The sequence below is a fragment of the Hydra vulgaris genome, chromosome 08 (assembly GCF_038396675.1).
Source record: "Hydra vulgaris chromosome 08, alternate assembly HydraT2T_AEP".
In the NCBI taxonomy this organism is placed as follows: Eukaryota; Metazoa; Cnidaria; class Hydrozoa; order Anthoathecata; family Hydridae; genus Hydra; species Hydra vulgaris.
The window spans coordinates 64,932,501-64,955,178 of NC_088927.1; the positions used below are offsets into that span (position 1 = coordinate 64,932,501).

Below are 22,678 nucleotides of genomic sequence, written 5' to 3' on the forward strand. Positions count from 1 at the left end.
TAATTTGATATTCATACTTTGAATATATATTTTGAATATATAATTTGATATTCATACTTTGAATATATATTTTGAATATATAATTTGATATTCATATTTTGTATATATATATATATATATACATACATATATATATATATATATATATATATATATATATATATATATATATATATATATATATATATATATATAATACACTAACATAATTTACATATATATATATATATATATATATATATATATATATATATATATATATATAATACACTAACATAATTTACATATATATATATATATATATATATATATATATAAAATACACTAACATAATTTACATATATATATATATATATATATATATATAAAATACACTAACATAATTTACATATATATATATATATATATATATATATATATATATATATATATATATATATATATATATATATATATATATATATATATATATATATATAAAAATATATATATATGTATATATATATATATATGTATATATATATATATATATATATATATATATATATATATATATATATATATATATACACATATATATATTTATACATTATATATATATATATATATATATATATATATATATATATATATATATATATATATATATATATATATATATATATATATATTTAAACATTTTCGCTTCTAACATGGCTGCAAGAAACCGTATTCCAAAGATCTCATGGTCGTAGGAAATAAACTAGAGGTATAAGAGTTTTTAGAGCACTTAGAGACTGTCACAGAAAAATTATATGACTTAATTGAATGACGAGTAACACGAGAATGAACTTTAGCAGATGGTGCAAGAGACGCTAGCTTTTTAGAGTAGTGCCCATTATAGAATTTGTAGAAAAGAAAAAGAGAAGCAACATTACGACAATGTGATAATGATTGGAGGTTGGCTGCAAGAGCAGGTCCAACTATGTTTACAATACGTTTTTGCACCTTGTCTGAAAGAAAAAGGGCATCATTAGAAGATCCGCCTCAGATCTAGCAACAGCATTCCATACAAGGCTGGATTTAAGATTTATAGAGATAGAGAATGGAACCCGAAGTAAGAAAGTGAGCTTGATGAAGAGATGCCTGATAAACCTTAGCAGATGCTTATTTTGCAACTAATTTTATATATGGTTTCCAAGAAAAATTGGAAGTAACAATTATTCCTAGAAGATGAAGAGTAGATGGCTCATCGAGTCCATCACCGTTCATAAATATAGGAAGATCTAACTTATTGCGATAACAATTGGCTAAAAAATTTTGAGTTTAATCTGTATTGAAGTTCACGAGCCACTGTGAGCCCCATGCTGTAGCAAAAGTGAGATCCTTTTCAAGCTCAAATGTCCCCCCCAAGCAGTTTGAGAGTGTTGGCTTCTTTTCACGACAAAAATAAATGGTAGTATCATCAGCAAACAATGTCACCTTAGATGTGAAAATATCTGGTAGATCATTAATGTAAATTAAAAAGAGTAAATAACTAAGGATAGAACCTTGAGGAACCCCTGAAGTTACAGAATAAGAAGAAGAGTGCTGTCCATCGAGGACAACTTTTATACCACAATTGGAAAGCGAGGATTCAGTAATCTTAAAGATGTTGCCAAATACACCATAAGAAGAAAACTTATGGAGAAGACCAGCATGCCAAAATTTAAGAAAAGCTTTTGAAATATCAAGAGCGATGGCTTTAACCTCTCCACCTTTTCTAATGCACGATAAAACCTATCGGTTATTACTGTTAGCAAATCAGCTGATATATGTATATATAAGTAATGTAGTGATGTTGTTATCAGATAAAAAGAGGTTAGTGTCATCTGAAAACATGACAGCAATCAAGTTCGAAGCTTTTTGTAAATCATTGATGTATATAAGAAAGAGAACGAACCCGAGTAAAGAACCCTGGGGAACACCACAGGGTATATTTAATAAATTGGATGGGTCCGTTAAATTTCTATAAACGAACTGTTTACGGTTGCTAAAATAGCTTTTAAGTAACAGTAAAACAGTTCCATTAATTCCATAATATTCAAGTTTTTTTAGCAAAATTCAATTGTATCAAAAGCTTTTAATAAATCTATAAAAAGTCCCAACGTGAATTGAGAATTTTCAAAAGATCCAGAAATATTGCGAATAATTTGGATTATTGGATGTTCTGTTGAGTTATTTTTTTAAAATCCGTATTGATTAAAATATAGTATATTATTTGAAGAAAGATGATTATAAATTACGTTATATAAAATTCTCTCAAAAACTTTAGAAAAAACAGACAAAACAGAAGCTAAGCAATGATAAGAAGCATTGGTTACATGACCAGCTTCTAAAATTGGTGTCACTATTTTTAGAAAGTTAGGAAAAACACCTTGTTTTATTGAAAACTGAAAAAATTTTAAATAGTACATCCTATAGCGGTTCATAAGACTCGATGACAACATTACCATTTATATCATCATGACCAGCTAATTTATTACACTTTAAAAGATCACTCAAAATCTTCATAAGATAATTCATAAGATGTTAAGGCCGATGATATAGGAAAATCATTTTCATTTATTTTGTTAGTCACAAGAAGAATTTTATTAGCCTAGGGAGTAATAATTTTTATAGTTTTGGGCTGTGAGCACGGTTTTATTTTCTGCATGCTAGTAAGTTTTCTAAGAAATTCCCATGTGCGTTTACAATTATGCTTGTTCATCTCAAGTAAATTAGAGTAGTGCATTTTTTAAAAAAATTTTTTTTTTGTCTTTTAAACTTTTTGGCATAATTATTATAAAGAATCTTTCGTTTACTTACTTTAACCATATATATATACTTTAATTGATTTTGGTGTTTAAGTATTTGATATATAATTTTTGCTTAATTTCAGAGGATTTTCTTAGATCTTTTGTGATTCACAGTGACATTAAACTCTTGGTTTTTTTATTTAATGTACATTTTAGAATGTCTACGTCATATGTTTCATAAAAAGTTTTAAAGAAAGTGTCATAAATTTGATTAGCGTCTGTAGATACTTCAATTTGACTCCAATGAAGCAGAGATAACTGCTTTGTAATAGATTTTAAATTCACTGCGGTAAGAAAGCGTTTTGAAAGACTTATTTTCTGATGGGATATTTTTTCTGCGGCAATTTTATTCGAGATAAAAAAAGGGAAGTGATGTGAGATAAAATATCTTTTTTCAGAAATTTGTTTGTAGAATACACGAGATGATACTTCGTTTTGGACGACCTATTTCGCATGATTATTAATTAAGCATGATTTCAAATTAAGTTGTGAATTTTCTCTATGAACGTTGGATTCATTTATTTACAAGAACTAATAAAAACTGGCTTTCTCCAAATAATCTAGAAATATTTATAGATGTTGTACATCACAATGGAGCTCCTCTTGCACACTGTCGGGGATTCATAGATGGAACAGTTAGACCAATAACTAGACCAGGTAAAAATAAAAGAGTACTTTACAATAGACATAAAAGAATAGAGTCTAAAACTTTAATCTTTAGTTGCTCCAAATGGCCTTATAAATAGGTTATTTGGACCAGTTGAGGGAAAGAAACACGAAAGTGGAATGTTAGCTGACTCTAGTTTGTTAAATTTATTAGGACAGCATTCATTCGATACTGCAGTTAATCTCTTATGTATTTATAGTGATCCCGCATATCCTTTTCGAGTATATTTACAAACAGGCTTTAAAAGTGCAATGTTATCTCTACAACAAAAAATTTGGAACAAGAGAATGAGTGAAGTCAGAGTGTCAGTTGAATGGTCATTTGGAGATATTTTGACTACTTAAATTTTTAGACTTACAGCATTTAGGCCGATTGAGAAATATTTTGTATAAAAATAAAAGACAATAAAAAAAACTAGTTCAACTAATGTTTGAACTTTAAATTCAACTTTTTATAAATAAGTTTTTTTTTTCAAACAATATCAGTCACTTTCGAGTGAATTTTATTTATTTTTTGGAAAGTTGTTTTACTAATTCTAACATTGTCGCATGTTGTTGCAATTGTTGTTGCACTATTTCCTGCATAACTTTTTGTTGTTGTTGAAATAGTTTTATGAAACATATCGGATTGATTCTGCAGACTTTGTTATTTTAACTCAAGCTCTTCCTTTTTTAAAGCTCCATCTCTTTCAGAACCAGTATTTTTTATTTCATAGTTTGAGAACCAGTATTTTTTGAACGCTTGCACTATTTTTGCCCATTTCTTTCTGTTGTTTCTGATCAAGTTTCCATACTACGTTTTCGCATTTCAATAGCTTTAGGGTCATTCCGTGTCAAATCAACCAAAAAGAAAAATTTTTGGCACCACGCCATCTTGGATTTTGATGACTTTTTGAATACAAGCTTAAATTGGCGAAAGAAAACTTCACTAAAAATTTTAGTATCTGAATCCATACGGTTTCAGAGATATCGATACTCTGTCCCAATCTCTTTTTAACTGTTTTTTTTTTAGCGCCATTTATTTTTTTAGCTAATTGCACAGCACAACTAGCTTTAACTTCTGAAATACTTGAAATACTCTAACTATTTGTTAGGACGAGGAACTCAAAACTGATAACCTTAAAAAATCAAGCTTCTAAATACAAAAATCTTATTTTAAAATGGTGTAAAACTTATTGTATGTTTTTTGATACCCCGTACAAAAAAATGTTTATCTTAAGACGCCTAAACGATATGATTCTAAAATTTTTTCCTATGGTTCTATATGTAACAAACTCCATAATATAAAAAAACTGCATGGGTTTTGTTTTTTTTAAAGACATTTGTTTGCATTTAAAAAATAAATTTGATATAAAAATGCATTTGATTTATTTGCATTCAAAGTCTTACAATAATAAACCAAAAAAATATAGAAATAAATTGAACAATAGCAAATAAATAAACAAATTGAAATAAGTAAACCGTAATAATTAAATTTACCGAAACCAAAAAATTAAAATTAGAAGGCAATAATAATTTTAATCTTTAACAGTTTTATAAAAAAATAGTTCTCTGGTTTAAAGTTTACCCAGCTGTCATCAACGCGTTGATGATCAATTTCACTGATTTTGTGTGGTCTTCCTGAGACAGTTGTTGGAATATGAATCATTAAGAATAGGTTTGTTGACGGAAACCAGTACACATCATCTCTAGAAGGCCAATAATATTACTTTAAAGGTAACACGAATGCATGAATTTAACTTGAAAGTCTTTATTTTCAACATCAATCTCCTCAACTAGTCCGATCCATGGATTCTTATAGTATATCAAATATACACACACTCCAATGCTTATATCAAACAAGTATTCTTTAATAATTTCATCAGTATGAAAATTAAAAACAAATGAATACTCCTCTTGTTCAAAAACAACTTAGTCGAATTTTTGTGTTAATTATTTTTCTTTATCTCTTGTTTTCTTTTTAGGTTTTCAATTGAAACATTTAAGTGGTCATGCATAGGTCTTGACTTAACTTTAAAAATTGGTTGACTCGCGGAATTAAGTGCATTTGCAATCTTTTCCAAACTTTTTCCTCTTTCTTTAGACCCTTTTTTATACTGGTATGACTCATGGAGTGATATTTCACGAAGAAATAAAAACATCATGCTCTTCTGTCCATCTCATTAATCTAAGAAATAAAAAATTAAGAACATGAATAAATTAATAAACTTAAAGTCCATTGTCCTTTTTTTTAATTTCCACCTTTTTTATCCTTTGTTTTATGTCCGGTAGACAAAGCTAACATTATTTAAAATGTCCGGCATTTTTAATATTTTAGGTTTTTAATTTTTTAATTTATTATTTTTTCTTTACTTATATTTTTTCATTTCAACATTTAAAAAGCTATTCTTAAAATTGTATAACTTTTGCGAAAGTTTATTAGCGCGACCAGTTTACTTACGTTTTGTTTGTAAAACTATTTAATTAAAAAGTATATGGTGCGAAAGTGTATTAGCGCGACCAGTTTACTTACGTTTTGTTTGTAAAACTATTTTATTAAAAAGTATATAGTGCGAAAGTGTTTAGCGCCCTTTTCTTAATATTTTTTACTATATTTTGGTCTTATTTAAATTTATTTATATTTTTTTGAATAATTGCAAAAGTTCACGTGTCATAATTAGATTTAGATATTTTATTTAGTGTCTGTTAAAATTTTTTTCGAAATTTTAAATACCGATGATTTACATGTAACTTTTGTATGCAATTTTGAATGTAATTTTTGTATACGTATATGTAACTTGTAATATTTTTAATTTTGTATATGTAACTTGTAAGTTTATATACTTAGGGTTATATATACCGTAAAGTGACCATACGTAGGCGCATTGGCGCGTACAGTATGACGGTACGCGCGTTTGACGGTAGTATTGCGTGTTTGGGATTTGTACGCGTTTGTGTACGCGTTAGTATATATTAAAAAAAAGCAAATAAAATACTTTAAAAAAATATTACTCAAAAGATAAATGATTTTTCTAAAATATAGCTTAAAAACAAAATGAATAAAATTCCGATAAACTTAACTATAAAACACGAAACAAAATGAATTAAATTTCCGTAAATGTTTTAAAAAAAAAAAATTTTAATTTCCCATTAGAGAAGGAAAAAAATTACCTCGAAAGATTTTTCAACTGCAACAAAGAAAATGCGCTCGCTTTACGCAAACTTTGTTTGTCTTGAAATGTCTTTTTTCCCCTAATTTTTGTAAATAACGCTTTGCGATTTATTTTAAAAAAAATTCGTAAAAATTCAAAGTTTATAAAAAAGTAATTTGAGGTTTTTATAGCTATTTATACATCAAATTCAAAAAATGAATAGTAAGAAGAGAATGTTAAACATATTTAATGATAATTTAAAGAAAATGTTTCTTTTCTTAACACAGATCAAAGATGAGCTCCTCAAATGTACTATTTGTCAGAGCCTATTTGACATTAGTAGTCGTAGACGGTCTGTAATTGAAGATCATTGCATATCTATCAAACACAAAATGGCATTGGATGCTTCTATATCGTCAAACAAAATCACAAAGATGATGAAGAGTCAGAGCTTTGGTCAAAATGAAAAAATATTAGCCACTCAAAAAGGAACAATTACATTCCACACAATCAAACACAACCATAGCTTTAGAAGTGCTGATTGTACATCAAAGCTAATAAAGAAATTTTATAATCCGAAATTTGCTTGTGCGCGTACAAAGTGTAAAGCAATAATTGTAAACATGTTCAATAAATATTTTGTGAAACTTACTCAGAAAATGCTTTATAAAAAGTATGATATGTGTCAGTTCTTTCTGATGCATAAAATCACAAGGATGTACTAAGATCATACTTTTTAAGCTTAGAAATTTGTTCGAAACCTTAATTTGACTTTTTCAAATGGGTAAAATAGTATTGTTTATTGTTCACAGCCAAGCCAATTTTTTTTATTTTAACACGGTAAAAAATTGAGAAAGATAATATTTCTGCTGCTGAAGTTGCCGTAGTATTAAAGGATTTGAAAGACCAGATAAAATCTAGAAATAAAGAAAAATCTCTTCCTTTAATGGTAAGACAGCATTTGCAAGTTACCGAAAGAAGAAGTCATTCTTTAAAAAATCAATTTCTAAAGAAAGTAGACATTTTTTACAGTGTTTGTCTATAGTATATAGATGAGTGGACGCGTCACTTTAATCAGGTTGAAGTTTTTAAACGGTCTTTATTTAATGGTAAAGTTGAATGGATTGAAATTACTGAAACTATAACTTTTTAAAACATCAAATTTAATCAAAAACGTTAAATTTAGTTTAAGAAAATATAGTTGCTCATAATTTGCGGAAAAAATTGAAAAAGATGACATGTTGCTTAAAACAATTCATTCATATAAAAAATATTTGTGATTTAAAAATGCAATTATTGTTTATTATTTTTTCCATAACTTAGTTTCCATAACATGCTATTTTAAAATAAATAAACGAGTTTTGAATAAAACCCATTTAAACCAGGCCCATAGGCAGGGCGGGAGCGAGAGGGGCACGCGCTCCCCTGCGCTTTGTCCTGTTTGGCCACTAAAAAAATTAAAATTAAACATTTATTCCAAAATTCTTAGTACAACACAAAAAAGGGCAAGGCTTGAAAATATAAAATATAAAAAATATGATTAATTATTTTATTCAATTCATGCAAAATCTGAAAAGACATATTGCCCTCGGGCGCCTTTACTTTTATTTTATTTTTGACGCCTAATGAAAAAGTGCTCCCTCTATAAAGAAATGGTATTTACACTGGTATTTTTCAAATATACCGCGATCTTATATACCGATGATCTTTGATACCAATGAATAAATATACCAATGATGTATTTTGTAACTTTGTATACTGATGTATACAAATTTACAAAAAAACATCATTATGCTACTTAAAACATGTCTAATAAACACACAATAAAACAAAATTTAGTTCAAACAAACTGCCCGTTTTCAAGATTAATTATGCTATTTTAATGAGAACATTGATGTTTCTATATTTTAACAGCTTGAAAGACTTTTCTATTTAACTTTATTTACTCTAAGAGTTTTAATTTCCCAATTTACTTGGTCTGAGGAGAATTAATTATAGATGTTTAAAAAACTTACTATGAGTGGTTATTACAGACTATTAATGTTTGCCATTGTTTAAAACTTTTATAAAGTATAAAATTTTATATTTTATATATATTTTATTTATATATTTTATAAAATGAATATATACAAATAATATATTTATTTATCAAAAATCTAAGGCTTTTAATAAAGGCCTTAGATTCTGCTGAGTTTGATTTCTTATTTTTAACTTTGTTTTGTTTACTTTTTTTTTTTTTTGAGCTGTTGGTCTTAAAGTAAAAATCAGTGGGCAATTTATATTTGTTTTAATTTTGAAAATATTTGCTAAAAATGTTTTAAAATTAAGATATGAATATATTTAATATGAAACATGTATTTGCTCAAATGCAACATCATTAAACTGTTGACATGAGTTAAATTTTAACTGTTTTTTTCAAGTTTAAAAACTTGATATAGTTTTAAGCCTGATGATGGTAATGCCGATTACAATTTTTGAAATTTTTTTTATAATAAAATGTTTGTATTAAAAGAACTTTTACTATCTGGTCTTTTATTACCTATTCACATTATAATATTTTATTTTTGTTTTCATTCATTTTATTTTTGTTTCTAGATATTATGTATGTGGTCTGTACACAATCACTACTTATGGTTCTAACATTCCAGTAAATCTTGATGGAGCAACTAACTATTCTTACTCGAATTCAACAAATGTAACTGTTTTTTGTCCAATGTCTGCATTAATTGTGAAAACAACACCTATTTCTTTAAGAGTGGATCAAAAAGAATATATTGTTTTATCTATTGGAAAACCTTTTATACTGAGGATAAACCAAGATAGTGGGTCATATAGGAATTTCTCCATAGATTGGGGTGATGGTACTTATTCATTTTATGATCAATCAGTAATGAATCTGAATGAATATTCTCCTGTTTCATTTCAATTGATTCGTTCATATGAAAAAGAGAATATATACAATTTTAGCGTAACAAGCAGTAATGCTTTGGAGACTCTGATTGTTAATTACTACATTGATGTAAAATTTTGTTCCATGCCAGATGTTAGTTTTTTTTATGAAACAAATCCAGTAACTATTTTTCGAAGTGTCTCAAATGATTTTACTGCTACTGTCGATAATGTTAGACAAGGTTGTAAAGCTGAAACTTCTACTTTTTTTTGGAAGTTGTATAGTTATACTTATTATATAAATTCAAATTATGGGATCCTATCGCAACAAAAAGTAACTTACACAATTAAAAAAAATTCACTTAATTTTGGTTTTCACTATTTAATTTTGTGGTATTCTTATGGAAAGTATTCATCAGCTTTTAATGTTCATATAAATGTTATATTTTTACCATTGTCTATGAGTATTCAGACTGGCGTTTATGCTCGTTATGCTTATCGAATACAAAAGGAAAATAATAGCTATTTTCAAAACTTCACAATAAGTGCAATGCCCAGTTATGATCCTGATAATCAAGAAAGTGGCATTCAAAATATCAGCTTCATCTGGAGTTGTAAAATTGCTTCTGATTTTTTAGAAGCAAGTTATGTCATGGGAAAATTTAAAAATTTGAATTTAACTTATTCTAGTGATACATGTTTTAATCAAGCATGGATGGATATTCCTTCAAACAGCCCTGAAATAAAATTTAGCACACAACAGTTTTTAGAAGGAATTGTTTATCATATTAGAGTTTGTGGAAAAATAATTGCTGGAAAAGATATATATTTTAATGAACTAACCAAGACTGGCTGTTTTATTCAAGAATTTCTCATTATTGCGCAAAGTGTTCCAATCATTGCTTTAAGGTAAGTTTTTATATTTATTGCTTTATATGTAAAATAGCATAGCTATTTTATATTTATAAGTTTTGTGTCAGTATAATTTCAAGTGTATTTATGCGATTTTGTTAGTGTGCTAAGAGTGTTTATGCGGTTTTGTAGTATGCATATGTTTATGTTTATTTTTTTAGTGCACTATGGTGTATGAAATTTTGTAGTGTGCTTAAACTTATGAGGTTTTGTAGATAAATTAATTTATTTACACATTTCTGCATACTTCATTACCTTATTTTAAATTTTATCTTTACAATTTAAAGTAAAATATGTTAACATTTAATATGTTTCCTATTAAATACTTTTTTATTAATTTTTTTATATACACTTATCATTTTTTATATACACTTTTTATATACACTTACCACAACATTTTTTTCCAACAACATTAATAGAAAAATTAAAAACAAAAAAAAAGTAATAAAATTATTCATATTTTATATATATAAATATATATATATATATATGTATATATATATATATATATATATATATATATATATATATATATATATATATATATATATATATATATATATATATATATATATATATATATATATATAAATATTTATATATATGCATATACTAGAAAATTCATGGGTGCCCTTGGCACCCGTTTTTAGCAAACTTTTACACTTGTAAATGATATTTATTTTGAGAAGTAAAGTGAAGCCGGTGAAAGTAAATAAATCTTATGCATGTCTAATGAGTGTTTATTAGTGAAAAAGAAATAAAATTAAATTTTTAAATGACTGAAACAAATATTAAAAGTAAAAAATTTCAATTTAACAAGTTTTATTAAAGAGTTTCCTAATAAACTTGATTCTCATGTTTATATATTTAACCTTATATAAACATATTTAAACACATTTATAATACAATTATATAGGACATATTAACACATACACAAACAATAAAAAAGCATTTAATATTATTATAAAAACACATTAATAAAACAGCTATAAAGCACATATTACCACCTACACATACTTTTCAAAAAAGCATAAATGCAAACAATAAATATGTGCAAACAAAAATTTTTAAAATGACACGAAAAAATTTAAAAAGATCCGAAATAAACCAAATACATATATACAAACAATACTCTTTACCTTCATTTTTTTTTTTTAATAATATCTGTAATCCTCATAACAAAATTTAACCTTTATATACAATAACATGTAACATGCCATGTCAGTGATGGCACAAAATTTTAATTTATTTTTCTAAATTTTCTGAAAAAGAACAAAAGAACAAAAACATTTAATAGCATCACAGAAATTTCAAAGTAGTAATAACCAATTTTATGGATAGAGCATTTGTATAACCTTTTTGTTGCCTAAAAAGTAAGTAGGCCTCATGCATACCCCTATTTTCTTTCTAAAAAATAAAATATAGGCTCAATAAAAACAAAACTACAAAAAAAATAAAATAAAATAAAGCTTAAAGAAAAACTAAAGCAAGTAAAATGTAAACGATTTAAAAAATTAAAAGGAGTGATCCTTTCTACTTTATATTTAATAAAAATATTGTATATAAATTGCTAAACTATTTTCTTTACTTACTTCAATTATAATATGATCTTAACAATAATTATTTATCTGAATATAATTCTTTATGTATTATTTCTAAACTAATAAATAATAATTAAATTGCAAAAGGTAAAAAGTTTCAGTTCGCTTAAGAGATCTTTCTCCAAAAACTGCGTTCATTTTGAGAACGCGCTCTTTCAAATTTAAAAAAAGCCTAGTAGCTAATGAAAACTACTTTAAAAAGGAAAGCGAGGCGACATTGAACGTTAAATGTTGACTCTAGCAATTATATTCAGATAGCTAAAAGTTTAATTTACAGTTTAAATACTTGATAAAGTTGTTGCGCATGTATCATAAATTCAAAATGGAATTGCCCATTTAAATGTATATATATATATATATATATATATATATATATATATATATATATATATATATATATATATATATATATATATATATATATATATATATATATATATATATATATAAATATATATATAGTGGCGGATCCAGGATTTTTTGATCTTTGAGATAGCTAACATCCAGACATGGAGCTAACTAACCAAACGTTTATATGTTTATACTTATATCAAATCATGAGGGTTTGCAAAAAATTGCGATGGTTGGAGGCTGGGAACAAAAAGGCCCCAAAATTTTTGCAACACCTGCCCCAAAAGTGAGAGCAATAAGTTGGTGAAATACTTTTCGAACTATTCTCAACTACACTTATATTCATCGATAGTTTTTAAGTTTCATAGCATTTTTTCTCAGCTTTCAAAAATTATGACCATATAAAAATTACAACCTTCTCAAATTAAACTTCATATATATATATATATATATATATATATATATATATATATATATATATATATATATATATATATATATATATATATATACATATATATATATATATATATATGAAGTTTAAATATATATATATATATATATATATATATATATATATATATATATATATATATATATATATATATATATGTATATATATATATATATATATATATATATATATATATATATGCAGGGCCGTACCGAGCCAATTTTGCGCTTCGGGCAAAAAAAGAAAATTGCGCGCCCCCTCTTCCCCTTCCTTTCCCCTCCCCCTCCTTAAAAAAAAAAAGAGAAGAAAATTAAACGAAAAAAATTATTTATTGATCAAAAAAATTTATCACATCAAGTTATAAGTAAAATTTGTCATTAAGGTTGCACAAACTTTAGTTCAATGCCAGTTTTCTGGCTTTTCTTGAGGCAAATTCACTAATGACATCATCAAAATCAATGTTGTTTGCCACTTCATTTTCATTTGAAATTATAGCCAAACTACACAAACGTTCTTGGCCCATTGTTGACCTCATAAAGTGTTTTATGAGCTTAAGTTTACTGAAATTATGAGCTTAAGTTTACTTCTCTCACACGTAGCAACTGTGACTGGTATGGTGAGGAAGATGCGAATAGCAATTGTTGTATTGGGTAAGCATCGGTCAAAGATTATTTATGAATGAGCTGAAAAATGTCGATCGGGCTAGATTTTTCAAAGCTTGATATTTAAAGCTTGCCATTTCTGACTGGAAATCGGAAGAATCTAAATCTGCCTTGTAAATTTGAGATAAATTTGCAGCTTTTTTCTTGAGTTCATCCACTGAACTTTTAGAGAGTGAATGCCCACTGAGGTAGCCAATATCAAAGGATACAGCAGACATCAGCCTCAAACCGCCACTCTATTTGTGTAATGATGCTGTCAAACACAAGGTTGCACTGAGATCCGAATTCTGTTTCTGCTGTGAGAAGGTGAGAGTCATCTTCAACTTCATAAAGTGCAATTCGCTTCACTTTGCGCTTCCTCTTAATTGGAAAGCCACCATCTATTCCGCTCTGGTTAGCTTTTTCTGTGGCATCTTTGATAATATTGTCCACCCCAACATCTCAAAATTTCTGAATGGAAGCCTTCAACCATTTCATTTTTTTTACGGCAATGTCAATTGAAATGGTTTTTGACTGATGCAGTTTGTTTTACCGGTCAATTAGAGAAAAAATTTGGCACCAGAAATCCAACAAATACAAAAAACTGAAATCAATATGAATGAGAAGCTCTTTTGCACTGCTAACTGTGACAGCATTTGTCATGGGATTGTGGATAATGGATTCCAAAACTTGAAGAACATCTTTGATTTGTCTGTGCAATGGTGTAATTGCTTCTTTTTTGGTAGACCATCTTGTGTCACTATTTCCCTTTAATGAGATGGTCAACGTTTTCATCAGTTTTTCCCATCTTGACGTGAAGCTTGAAAAAAAGTTAAAGATGGCTTGAACCTTTTCAAAAAACGTAATCATGAGTGGGGAAACCTCAGCAGCATGAACACCAACAAGATTTAAAGTGTGAGCTGCGCATGGAACAAATCTTCCTGACTCATTAAGAGAATGGATGTGAGCTTTGACGCCATTGTATTTTCCAGACATATTGGCTCCATTGTCATAGCCTTGGCCCCGGCAATCGGAAATGCTTAGACCATCCTTCTCCAATTTTTCGGTTATCTCTGTTGCAAGACCTTTTCCGGTTTTTGGTGAGATTCAATGAAGTCCACAAAGCTTTTCTTAATTGCGGACATACCTGATGATCTGAGTCATCTGCTCTTTGTGGGAGGTATCTGGAGTGCAGTCAAACAGAACAGAGTAGTATTTAGATTCTTTGATGTTTGACAAAATTTCTTTCCTGACTTTCTGCCCAAGTAACTCAATCAGCTTTTTTTGAATTCAAGAAGAAAAGTAGGATGTTGTGGTTTTTGCATGGAAAAAACATCAAGGAAGGAAAAACCCTGGATTCTGCAGATCAGAATCCAGGGTTTTTCCTTCCTTGATGTTTTTTTCAAGAATTTCCCAATCAGAATAGCATCTTTGGTGTTCGTTGTTGTTTTCATGCTCAGGAATTCTTGGGTTTAGTTTTTTCAGTCACAAAACCCTTTAGAAATTTCTGAGAAATTGTTGGTTTTTGTTGTTGAAAATAACAAACAGCAAAAACAAAATAAAGAATCTTTTTTATTGCTGTACTGCAGCCAAGTGCGAATAAATTTTTTACCATTGGGATGAATTTTTTCATACATTTTGAGCTGAAGTGATGCATTCTGCTGTCAAAATCACACAGCGTGTTTGGGAAAAATTCTCTTCTGTCTTGCTCTGGCCTATGCTCAATCAAAAAGCATCTTTTGTCCGTTATTTTAGGCCATGTTGTTGGATCCCTGAGTTGAAAATTTTCTTCCGAGGCCACTGGAAATTCTAAGGTTTGTGAATGAAGTTCATCCTCGTCCATTTCAGCTGGGCCTGAAGGCTAGGCATTTTTATCTTCCCTGGTTGGTTCTGAATCAGTTGTGCAAAATTCTTCTTGACTTTGGCTGATGAAAATCTCCTCTTCAATTAATTCCAAATGATGATCTGAACTCAATTAAAGTCAATTATAGGATCTGTTGAATTGTCATTAATTTCAATACAAATATCCTCTAAAATAATTTGTTTCTCCACTGAGTTTGTTACTAACCACTTTTTGAAACAGTTTTGTAGTTTCTCGTCACTTTCTTGGCGCTGTTTTCTTTTCTTCTTAAATTCAGCACCAGATAACTTTTGGGTTCGACTCATAATAGAACTATAATGCTAAAAAGATATCAAAGGTATGTTAGTGTTATAGGGCGCTTTTTTGTTCAGTATATGAGCTTTAATATTTAAGAGTTTGTGTCAAGAGGCGGAACTTTAATTAATTTTCTTATCAACAGCAGCGACGCCGTGAAAATTGGTTTCATAAACTGATTATTGTTTTTTTAATTTATTAAAATTTGCGCCCTCCCAATTTTGGCACCTCAAGCTGCGGCCCGGCCGGCCCCACCCTTGGTACGGCTCTGTATAAATGTATATTTCTTGTGATAATGAAATTCGCCAAGCGTGTTATGTCACATTCGTAAAATTATAATATGTTGTCATTGAGCGCAATTATGCGCGTTCGGAGTCAGGGCAGCGAGAGCGATCTTGAAATTTGAAAATTGGGGAAGACTGTGTTTATAAAAAGTTTTTTACTTGTTATACGACTTTCATTCGTCAATGTTTGAAGTAGTATCTACAACAGCGCATTTATACTACTTCAACAATGTAATTTTTTATACTTCCTAATTTCTTGTTTTATGTTTGCGCCAGTTTTGCGCTATTTTTTTAAACTATTAATGATAAAAAAAACGCAAACAAACAAAAACGCAAGTGCTTAATAAGTTCTAATAATAGTATTGAAGAATAAATTCGTGGCTAAAATTTTTTGATTTCATTGTTTTGTATTTAAAATGTTGTTAACTTAATATTTATGATTAATGGTTTTTATATTTTTGATATTTTTTTAATATTTAATTTCTTTTGTAAATTAATTGATAATTATTAAATATATTTTTTTATTATTTCTTATTTAAATAACACTTTTTTTTTTATTGTCAAAAAATAAGTAGATTATAACACAAGAACAACTTGGAATTCTTCTTCAAAACTTTAAGTTTTAACTTAAATGACAGATTTTCTCCTCAACTGTTGTCAGCAGTATATATTACATAAGTTTTAACTGCGTCATTAAAAAAAGAATTCTGTAGAAAAAAAGAATGCTGTAACTTTGCTGAACAAAAAAAAGTTTTACTTAATTAAGTTTTTTCATGTTAAGTTTTTAATTTTTTTATTTTTCATTTAGATTTTTTTTCAAGTTAACATTTTTTTAAACTTTTTTATCTTAGTTTAGTGTTTTAGCACATTTTGAAATAATTAAACATTTAATATTAACATAAACTATATCATCAAGCAAATGTGTAAACAATGTGTGGAATATTATTAACAATAACTTAAATAAATCTTACTTGACGTTTGTACAAAATTAAAAACATTCAGAAGCTTTAACTTTCTTATAGTTATTTCCTAATTTTATTCCCATTTCATTTGCACATTTTTATATTCACATTGCGTTTCTACGCAAACTTGGTTAAAATAGTTAACATTCCATTATTGAAATTAGCTGTAACGACTTCAAACTATTCATTCGTTATGTTAGTGCAAAACAGAAAAATGCTGACAATACAGCAAAACTGAATTGTACAGAAAGCGAGTGAGGTAATGCTTACACTTTTATAAGTACTTCGTATAAAGATATAAGTATAAGGAAGATGGAGTTTTACTGTTAAATCAACAAGTTTTATCATTACCTAAAAAGTTTAATCAAAAATACTTTATAAAAAAACCATATAAAAACTTATTATTTTTTCCGTCCCAAACTTTTGAACGAGCGTGACTTTATGCACTCGTTAAAAGCTGAGCGAACAATGTTTATTGCGCCTAGAAGGTTTAAAAAAACCGTATTATATATATATATATATATATATATATATATTATATATATATATATATATATATATATATATATATATATATATATATAAATATATATATATGTATATATATATATATATATATATATATATATATATATATATATATATATATATATATATATATATATTTATATATATATACATAGTCAGCTGAAACCCCCTGAATGTGTTTTATATTATAAAATAATACTGAATTTAAATTTTTTTTAAATAAAAATTATTTTTATGGGTGCTACAAGATCCTTAAAATCAAACAGGTCTCTAATGTTATGAAAAAAAGTTTTTCAGATGTATATTATGTTGGGCCTCAAATGAGGCGAAGTTATGTAAAAATTTCAAAAATGATCATTATTTTGTAAAAAACAGAGATTAAAAAATTATAAATAAAAAGTCTAGTTAAATTCCCTTTTCTCGTTACAAGTTAAAAAATGTCATTTTCTATATTACTAAAATCTAAAATAATAATTTATTTATAAAATGATTCATATTTTTTAATATAAATCATTTTATAAATAAATTATTATTTTATTATTGCAGCTCCTTTGAGCAGTGATCATGATGGTATTTGTAGAAAGGAGAAAGAGGTGCAACTTTATGGCGATGAGAAATTCAAGTTTGGCAGAATAGAACAGAGCGGTTCCAACTATGTTTGCAATACATTCTTAGCCTTTGTCAAGAAGAGAAACAAATTGCAAATTTTTTTTGCTCACTTTCATCAGTTTTAATTACTTTATTGTCTGTAATTTTTGAAATAAAAATTTAGTGAGTATTTTGTGTATTGTTTATTTACTTACCCAGCAAACATTGTTATAGTGGATTTGCTGTGGACCATGGCCTACTGTTATTATACGGCCTGAATTGTTGCATTTCCCGTAAAAAATTAAGAGGCCAGTTTTTTACGGCTTATTTTAAAATTTTAAATTATGTTTAAAAGGTTTTATTAACAACAACAACAATAAAAATACATTTACCAGTAATTATTATACAAAGATGTTGAATAAGATGTTGAATTATAATATTGTAACAATTACTATATAAATATTTGCTTGCATGCATTGGTTCATGCTTTTATAGTCATTTAATATGTCATGTGTTCTGAACTGAATAATATATAAATGTATTCTGACTGATAGCCTGTTTCATTATATTCCATTAGAGAGTGGAATAATGAAAAAGACACACAGACAGTCTATTATTATTACTGTATATAGTCGAACTGCTTTTTTATGCAATGTTATTTAAGTGGAGATAATTCCAATAATAAATGTAAGTAAACTTTATATTTAAATATAACTGTTACATTTTTTTGATTCGTTTTAGTAAAAAAATGGTTAATAAATGTGTTGTTACAAACTGTAAAACTGGTTACTTTAATGGTCCAAAAAAGTCAACATTTCATTTTCCTGAAGAATTTGATTTGCGAGAATGATGGATATACATTGTTAATAGATTAGATTGGGTTCCACCAAAATATTTAGCTATTTGTGTGAATCATTTTGATGACAAATTTATTAATTACGGAAAAAGATGCACCTTGAAATGGAATCTTCTTCCAGTTCCAACTATTCAAACCAATGAAATAAGTGGGTCGTCGACTCTAAGGGTTTTAAAGTTGCCCCAAAAAGAACCAATTTTGACATATATTTAGCAAAAGATAAATTTGAAGATTTTCAAAGTGTTAATAAAATAATTAATCTTGATTCTTTGACAGAACAACATTCTCTGCCAGGCTTTACATTTAAAAAAAATTCCTGATAGTGTTGTTTATTATAAACTATGTTTTGATGAAAAATCAGGCATACCAACTGTTTTTCAGTCAATAACTGTAAATAATGATCTTTATGTTTCATTGCCATATAAAGGCTATCATATTTCTTTACCTGAATGGTTTCGTAGTGGTCATAGTTGCAAATTAACAAACTGTAGTATGATAGAAAATTTTCTTGTCTTTATTAGAAATAAAGCCAATGGTATGAATCAAATTTTGACAGAGTTAAATGAAATTAGATACTATTCTCCTCGAGGCAGACCTCCATATTCTGCATCCATTATACATTATGCACTAATTTTACGTCACACGTCAGCACAGTCTTATAAGTTATTGTTAGAACAACTACCCTAAAATATAAATGATATAAATGCGTATAAAGCTATAACAGTTTCGTTACAAAAATATTGTGTATCAAGTGATTGTTTGCTTCTTATGGATGAAATGTATCTGCAAAAAGCAGCCCAATATCAAAGTGGGAAATATATTGGTGAAGAAAATATATATTGCAGTTTTAAAAACATATTTATTGTATGATATAATCCATTTAATAAAAAATGTTAGAAATAACTTGTTGAATGGAAAAAAATTTGTTTTTCCTTTTTTTCGTTTGATTTCTTCAGAGACAAAGTTAAAGCTCCAGCTAGTTTTATTACTTGGGATTTATTTCATAAAATTTATGAAAAATACCAATTATTAAATGGAAACTTGAAAAAAGCGAGGAAAATTAATTATCAGGTCATTCATCCTGGAAACAATACACAAGATCTTAACCTTGCATTAGCGATTCTTGTTGAAACAACTACAGCTGCAATACTAAGTTATTTTCCTGAAAGTAATGATGCTGTACAATTTTTATCATTGTTTCATAAGTTATTTATCACACTTAATTCAAAGCAGATGTTCAATACATCCAATCAGCTCGGCAATGCTGCTGTAAAAGGAGATAAAAAAACCACATTTTATTAAATTGCAAATTGGATTGAAATTTAGTTAACATGTGAATATTTTACTTTAACCAAACAAACTTCTTATTTTTTTATCACAACATTACGTGCAACTGCATCTCTTATTGATGATTTGCTTGAAGAAAGCTATACATTTGTTCTTACTTCCAGGTTACAAAGTGATCCTTTGGAGCTACGCTTTAGTAAGTATAGACAAATGAGCGGTGGTCCATTTCTTGTAAGTCTTTAAGAAGTTTGCAACAGTGAAAATATTTTAGCAGTAAGAAGTCTTCTAAAGGAAGATATTAATTTCTGGGATAAAAATATTTATCAAACATTTGAATACTCTACTTTAGAAAACATTATGCAAGATATTGCATTGTTGTCTTCAGAGATATTAGAGTTTCAGGTTTATGAAGATAGCAGAAAGTTGCTGTTACTATAGCAGGCTACATTGCTAATAAATTAAAAAAAAGATATAAATGTTTATCTTGTGGTCAAAAAACGTTTCTACAGACCAAGATGTTCTTAATAACGAATATCTGAAAATATTGTCCAGAGGTAAACTTATATGTCCAAGTCAATCTTTGTCTGATTTTATTTGTCATTCTTTTAGTATTCTAGATATTATTTCTCCTATTCTAATCAAACATTGCAGTTATTCTTTATCAATCAAAAGTTTTGCAGAACAAATTTTTAAGATTTATTATAGCAGTGTTGATTTTACATGCGAGAATCACCAAGGATGGGGAATTTAATATGGATCTCGAATTGTCATTATTATTTTTTATAATAATTTACAAAAAGAAACTACAGATTCTGTAAGAAAAGATCAGGTAAAAGAGTTTTAAAAAAGACAAAGAACTGATAGCTAGTGCTAATAAAAGATTTTTTTCTCAAATCCATAATACATATAAAATTACAAACATTTATTTTTATTTCCTGATAAGAGTTGTAAGTAGTCTTTGAAATATGTAAGTTTGCTGGATAGATACATTTTTCATACTTTTTTTAATATCAATTTAAGATTAGTTGATGTTTTTTTGATAATGTTGTTTATGACCATTTTATGAGCTGTTTTTTGGTCAATCCAAAAGTTCTTCTTTGTTTCTGTGAAAATGTTTTAAAAGGATGTTTACATTTCTTTAAAATATCAAAAGCCTTTTAAGTGCCATCATCAAACATTTGTGAAAAAGAAGTATGTAGGTCAAAAAAATTTTAAAAGTAGTAATGCTTTTATTTGACTAGAAACTTTAACTTGGTTTGAATATATTTTTCAATTTTATGTTTAGTAATTAACAAGTGTCTGCCCAACTTTTGTGCTTTTTTTAATAATTTTAGATTATAGATTATCAATTATTTAGGCTTTTAAAGTTTGCTTTGAATACATCCTTATTTGGAAATGCATTTAAAGTATACTTTGGAAGCTGACGTTTGCCATCATGTCTATTTAAAAGTCATTTACAAAAATGTTTTTGCAGACAGTTTGGTTTTCATTTTTGATGCAGAAATTAGAAAGGGTATGCTTTAGATTAACTAAATAAATTACACTGATTACAATACACTTTGAAGTCTTGGTCCTTCTTTCTCTGAAGTTTGATAATATTAAAGTAAAAGTACGTTAAGCGAATGTTTAGACCTCTTGCAACATTTATAAATTTTTTATCATGCAGAAAAGAGAGCTATCTACCCATAAATATTACCTATATTATGTATGCTATGAATTAGTTTTTATTAAATTAAAATATATTTTTAATAATTCATCACAAATAAAAAGTTTAATAAATAATTTGAAATGGGCTCCATAGTATTATATACTAAAAGTTTAAAATCTTTGGTAATAATATTTACCAAAATATTGGCCTATTATGGTCTTCTTTTATGATGTAAGCTAGGGTTGTTTGCTGAAAAACAAAACTTATGAAAATTTACACTTTTTTCCAACCGTATTTCAAATTGCTATCACGGAAGTTGTACATGCAGATATTTACCTTCCTTTTTTTTGCATTGCATAAAAAAAGAAAAAATAATAATTCCGTAATAACGCTTTCCGTAATAACGCTATAAAAAGAAACTTGCAAAAAAAATCATCTCTAAAGAATGCTTGCAAAATAGTTCCTTACGGAAAGGGATTTTGAAATGTGCGCTTATGGAAAAGATTCAAAAGTATTTATTTAACTGTTATAAAAAAAATGTTATTATTTATTATTCAAATAAGAATAATGTTGTTAAATGATTCTTCAATAATTTATACATAAATATCTTATATATATGTATATATATATATATATATATATATATATATATATATATATATATATATATATATGTATATATATATATATATATATATATATATATATATATATATATATATATATATACATATATATATATATATATAAAAGATATTTATGTATAAATTATTGAAGAATCGTTTAACAACATTATACTTATTTGAATAATAAATAATAACATTTTTATTTTATTTATTTATTGCACGTTCCTGCCTTTTTTGCTACAAAATCTTGCAATTAATTTTTCACAACCCTTAAAAATAGCTA

The 22,678-nt window shown here is 27.0% G+C and overlaps 1 protein-coding gene across 1 annotated transcript in view; it reads left to right on the plus strand.

The window, feature by feature from the left end:
- The window catches only part of LOC105846130 (polycystin-1-like protein 2), a 194,334-nt gene that overhangs the window by 16,911 nt on the left and 154,745 nt on the right, over positions 1-22,678 (plus strand). Inside the window, exon 4 of the mRNA XM_065804171.1 lies at positions 9,209-10,411. Within this exon, the coding sequence (XP_065660243.1) occupies positions 9,209-10,411 (1,203 nt within the window). The remainder of the gene's footprint in view (positions 1-9,208; positions 10,412-22,678) is intronic.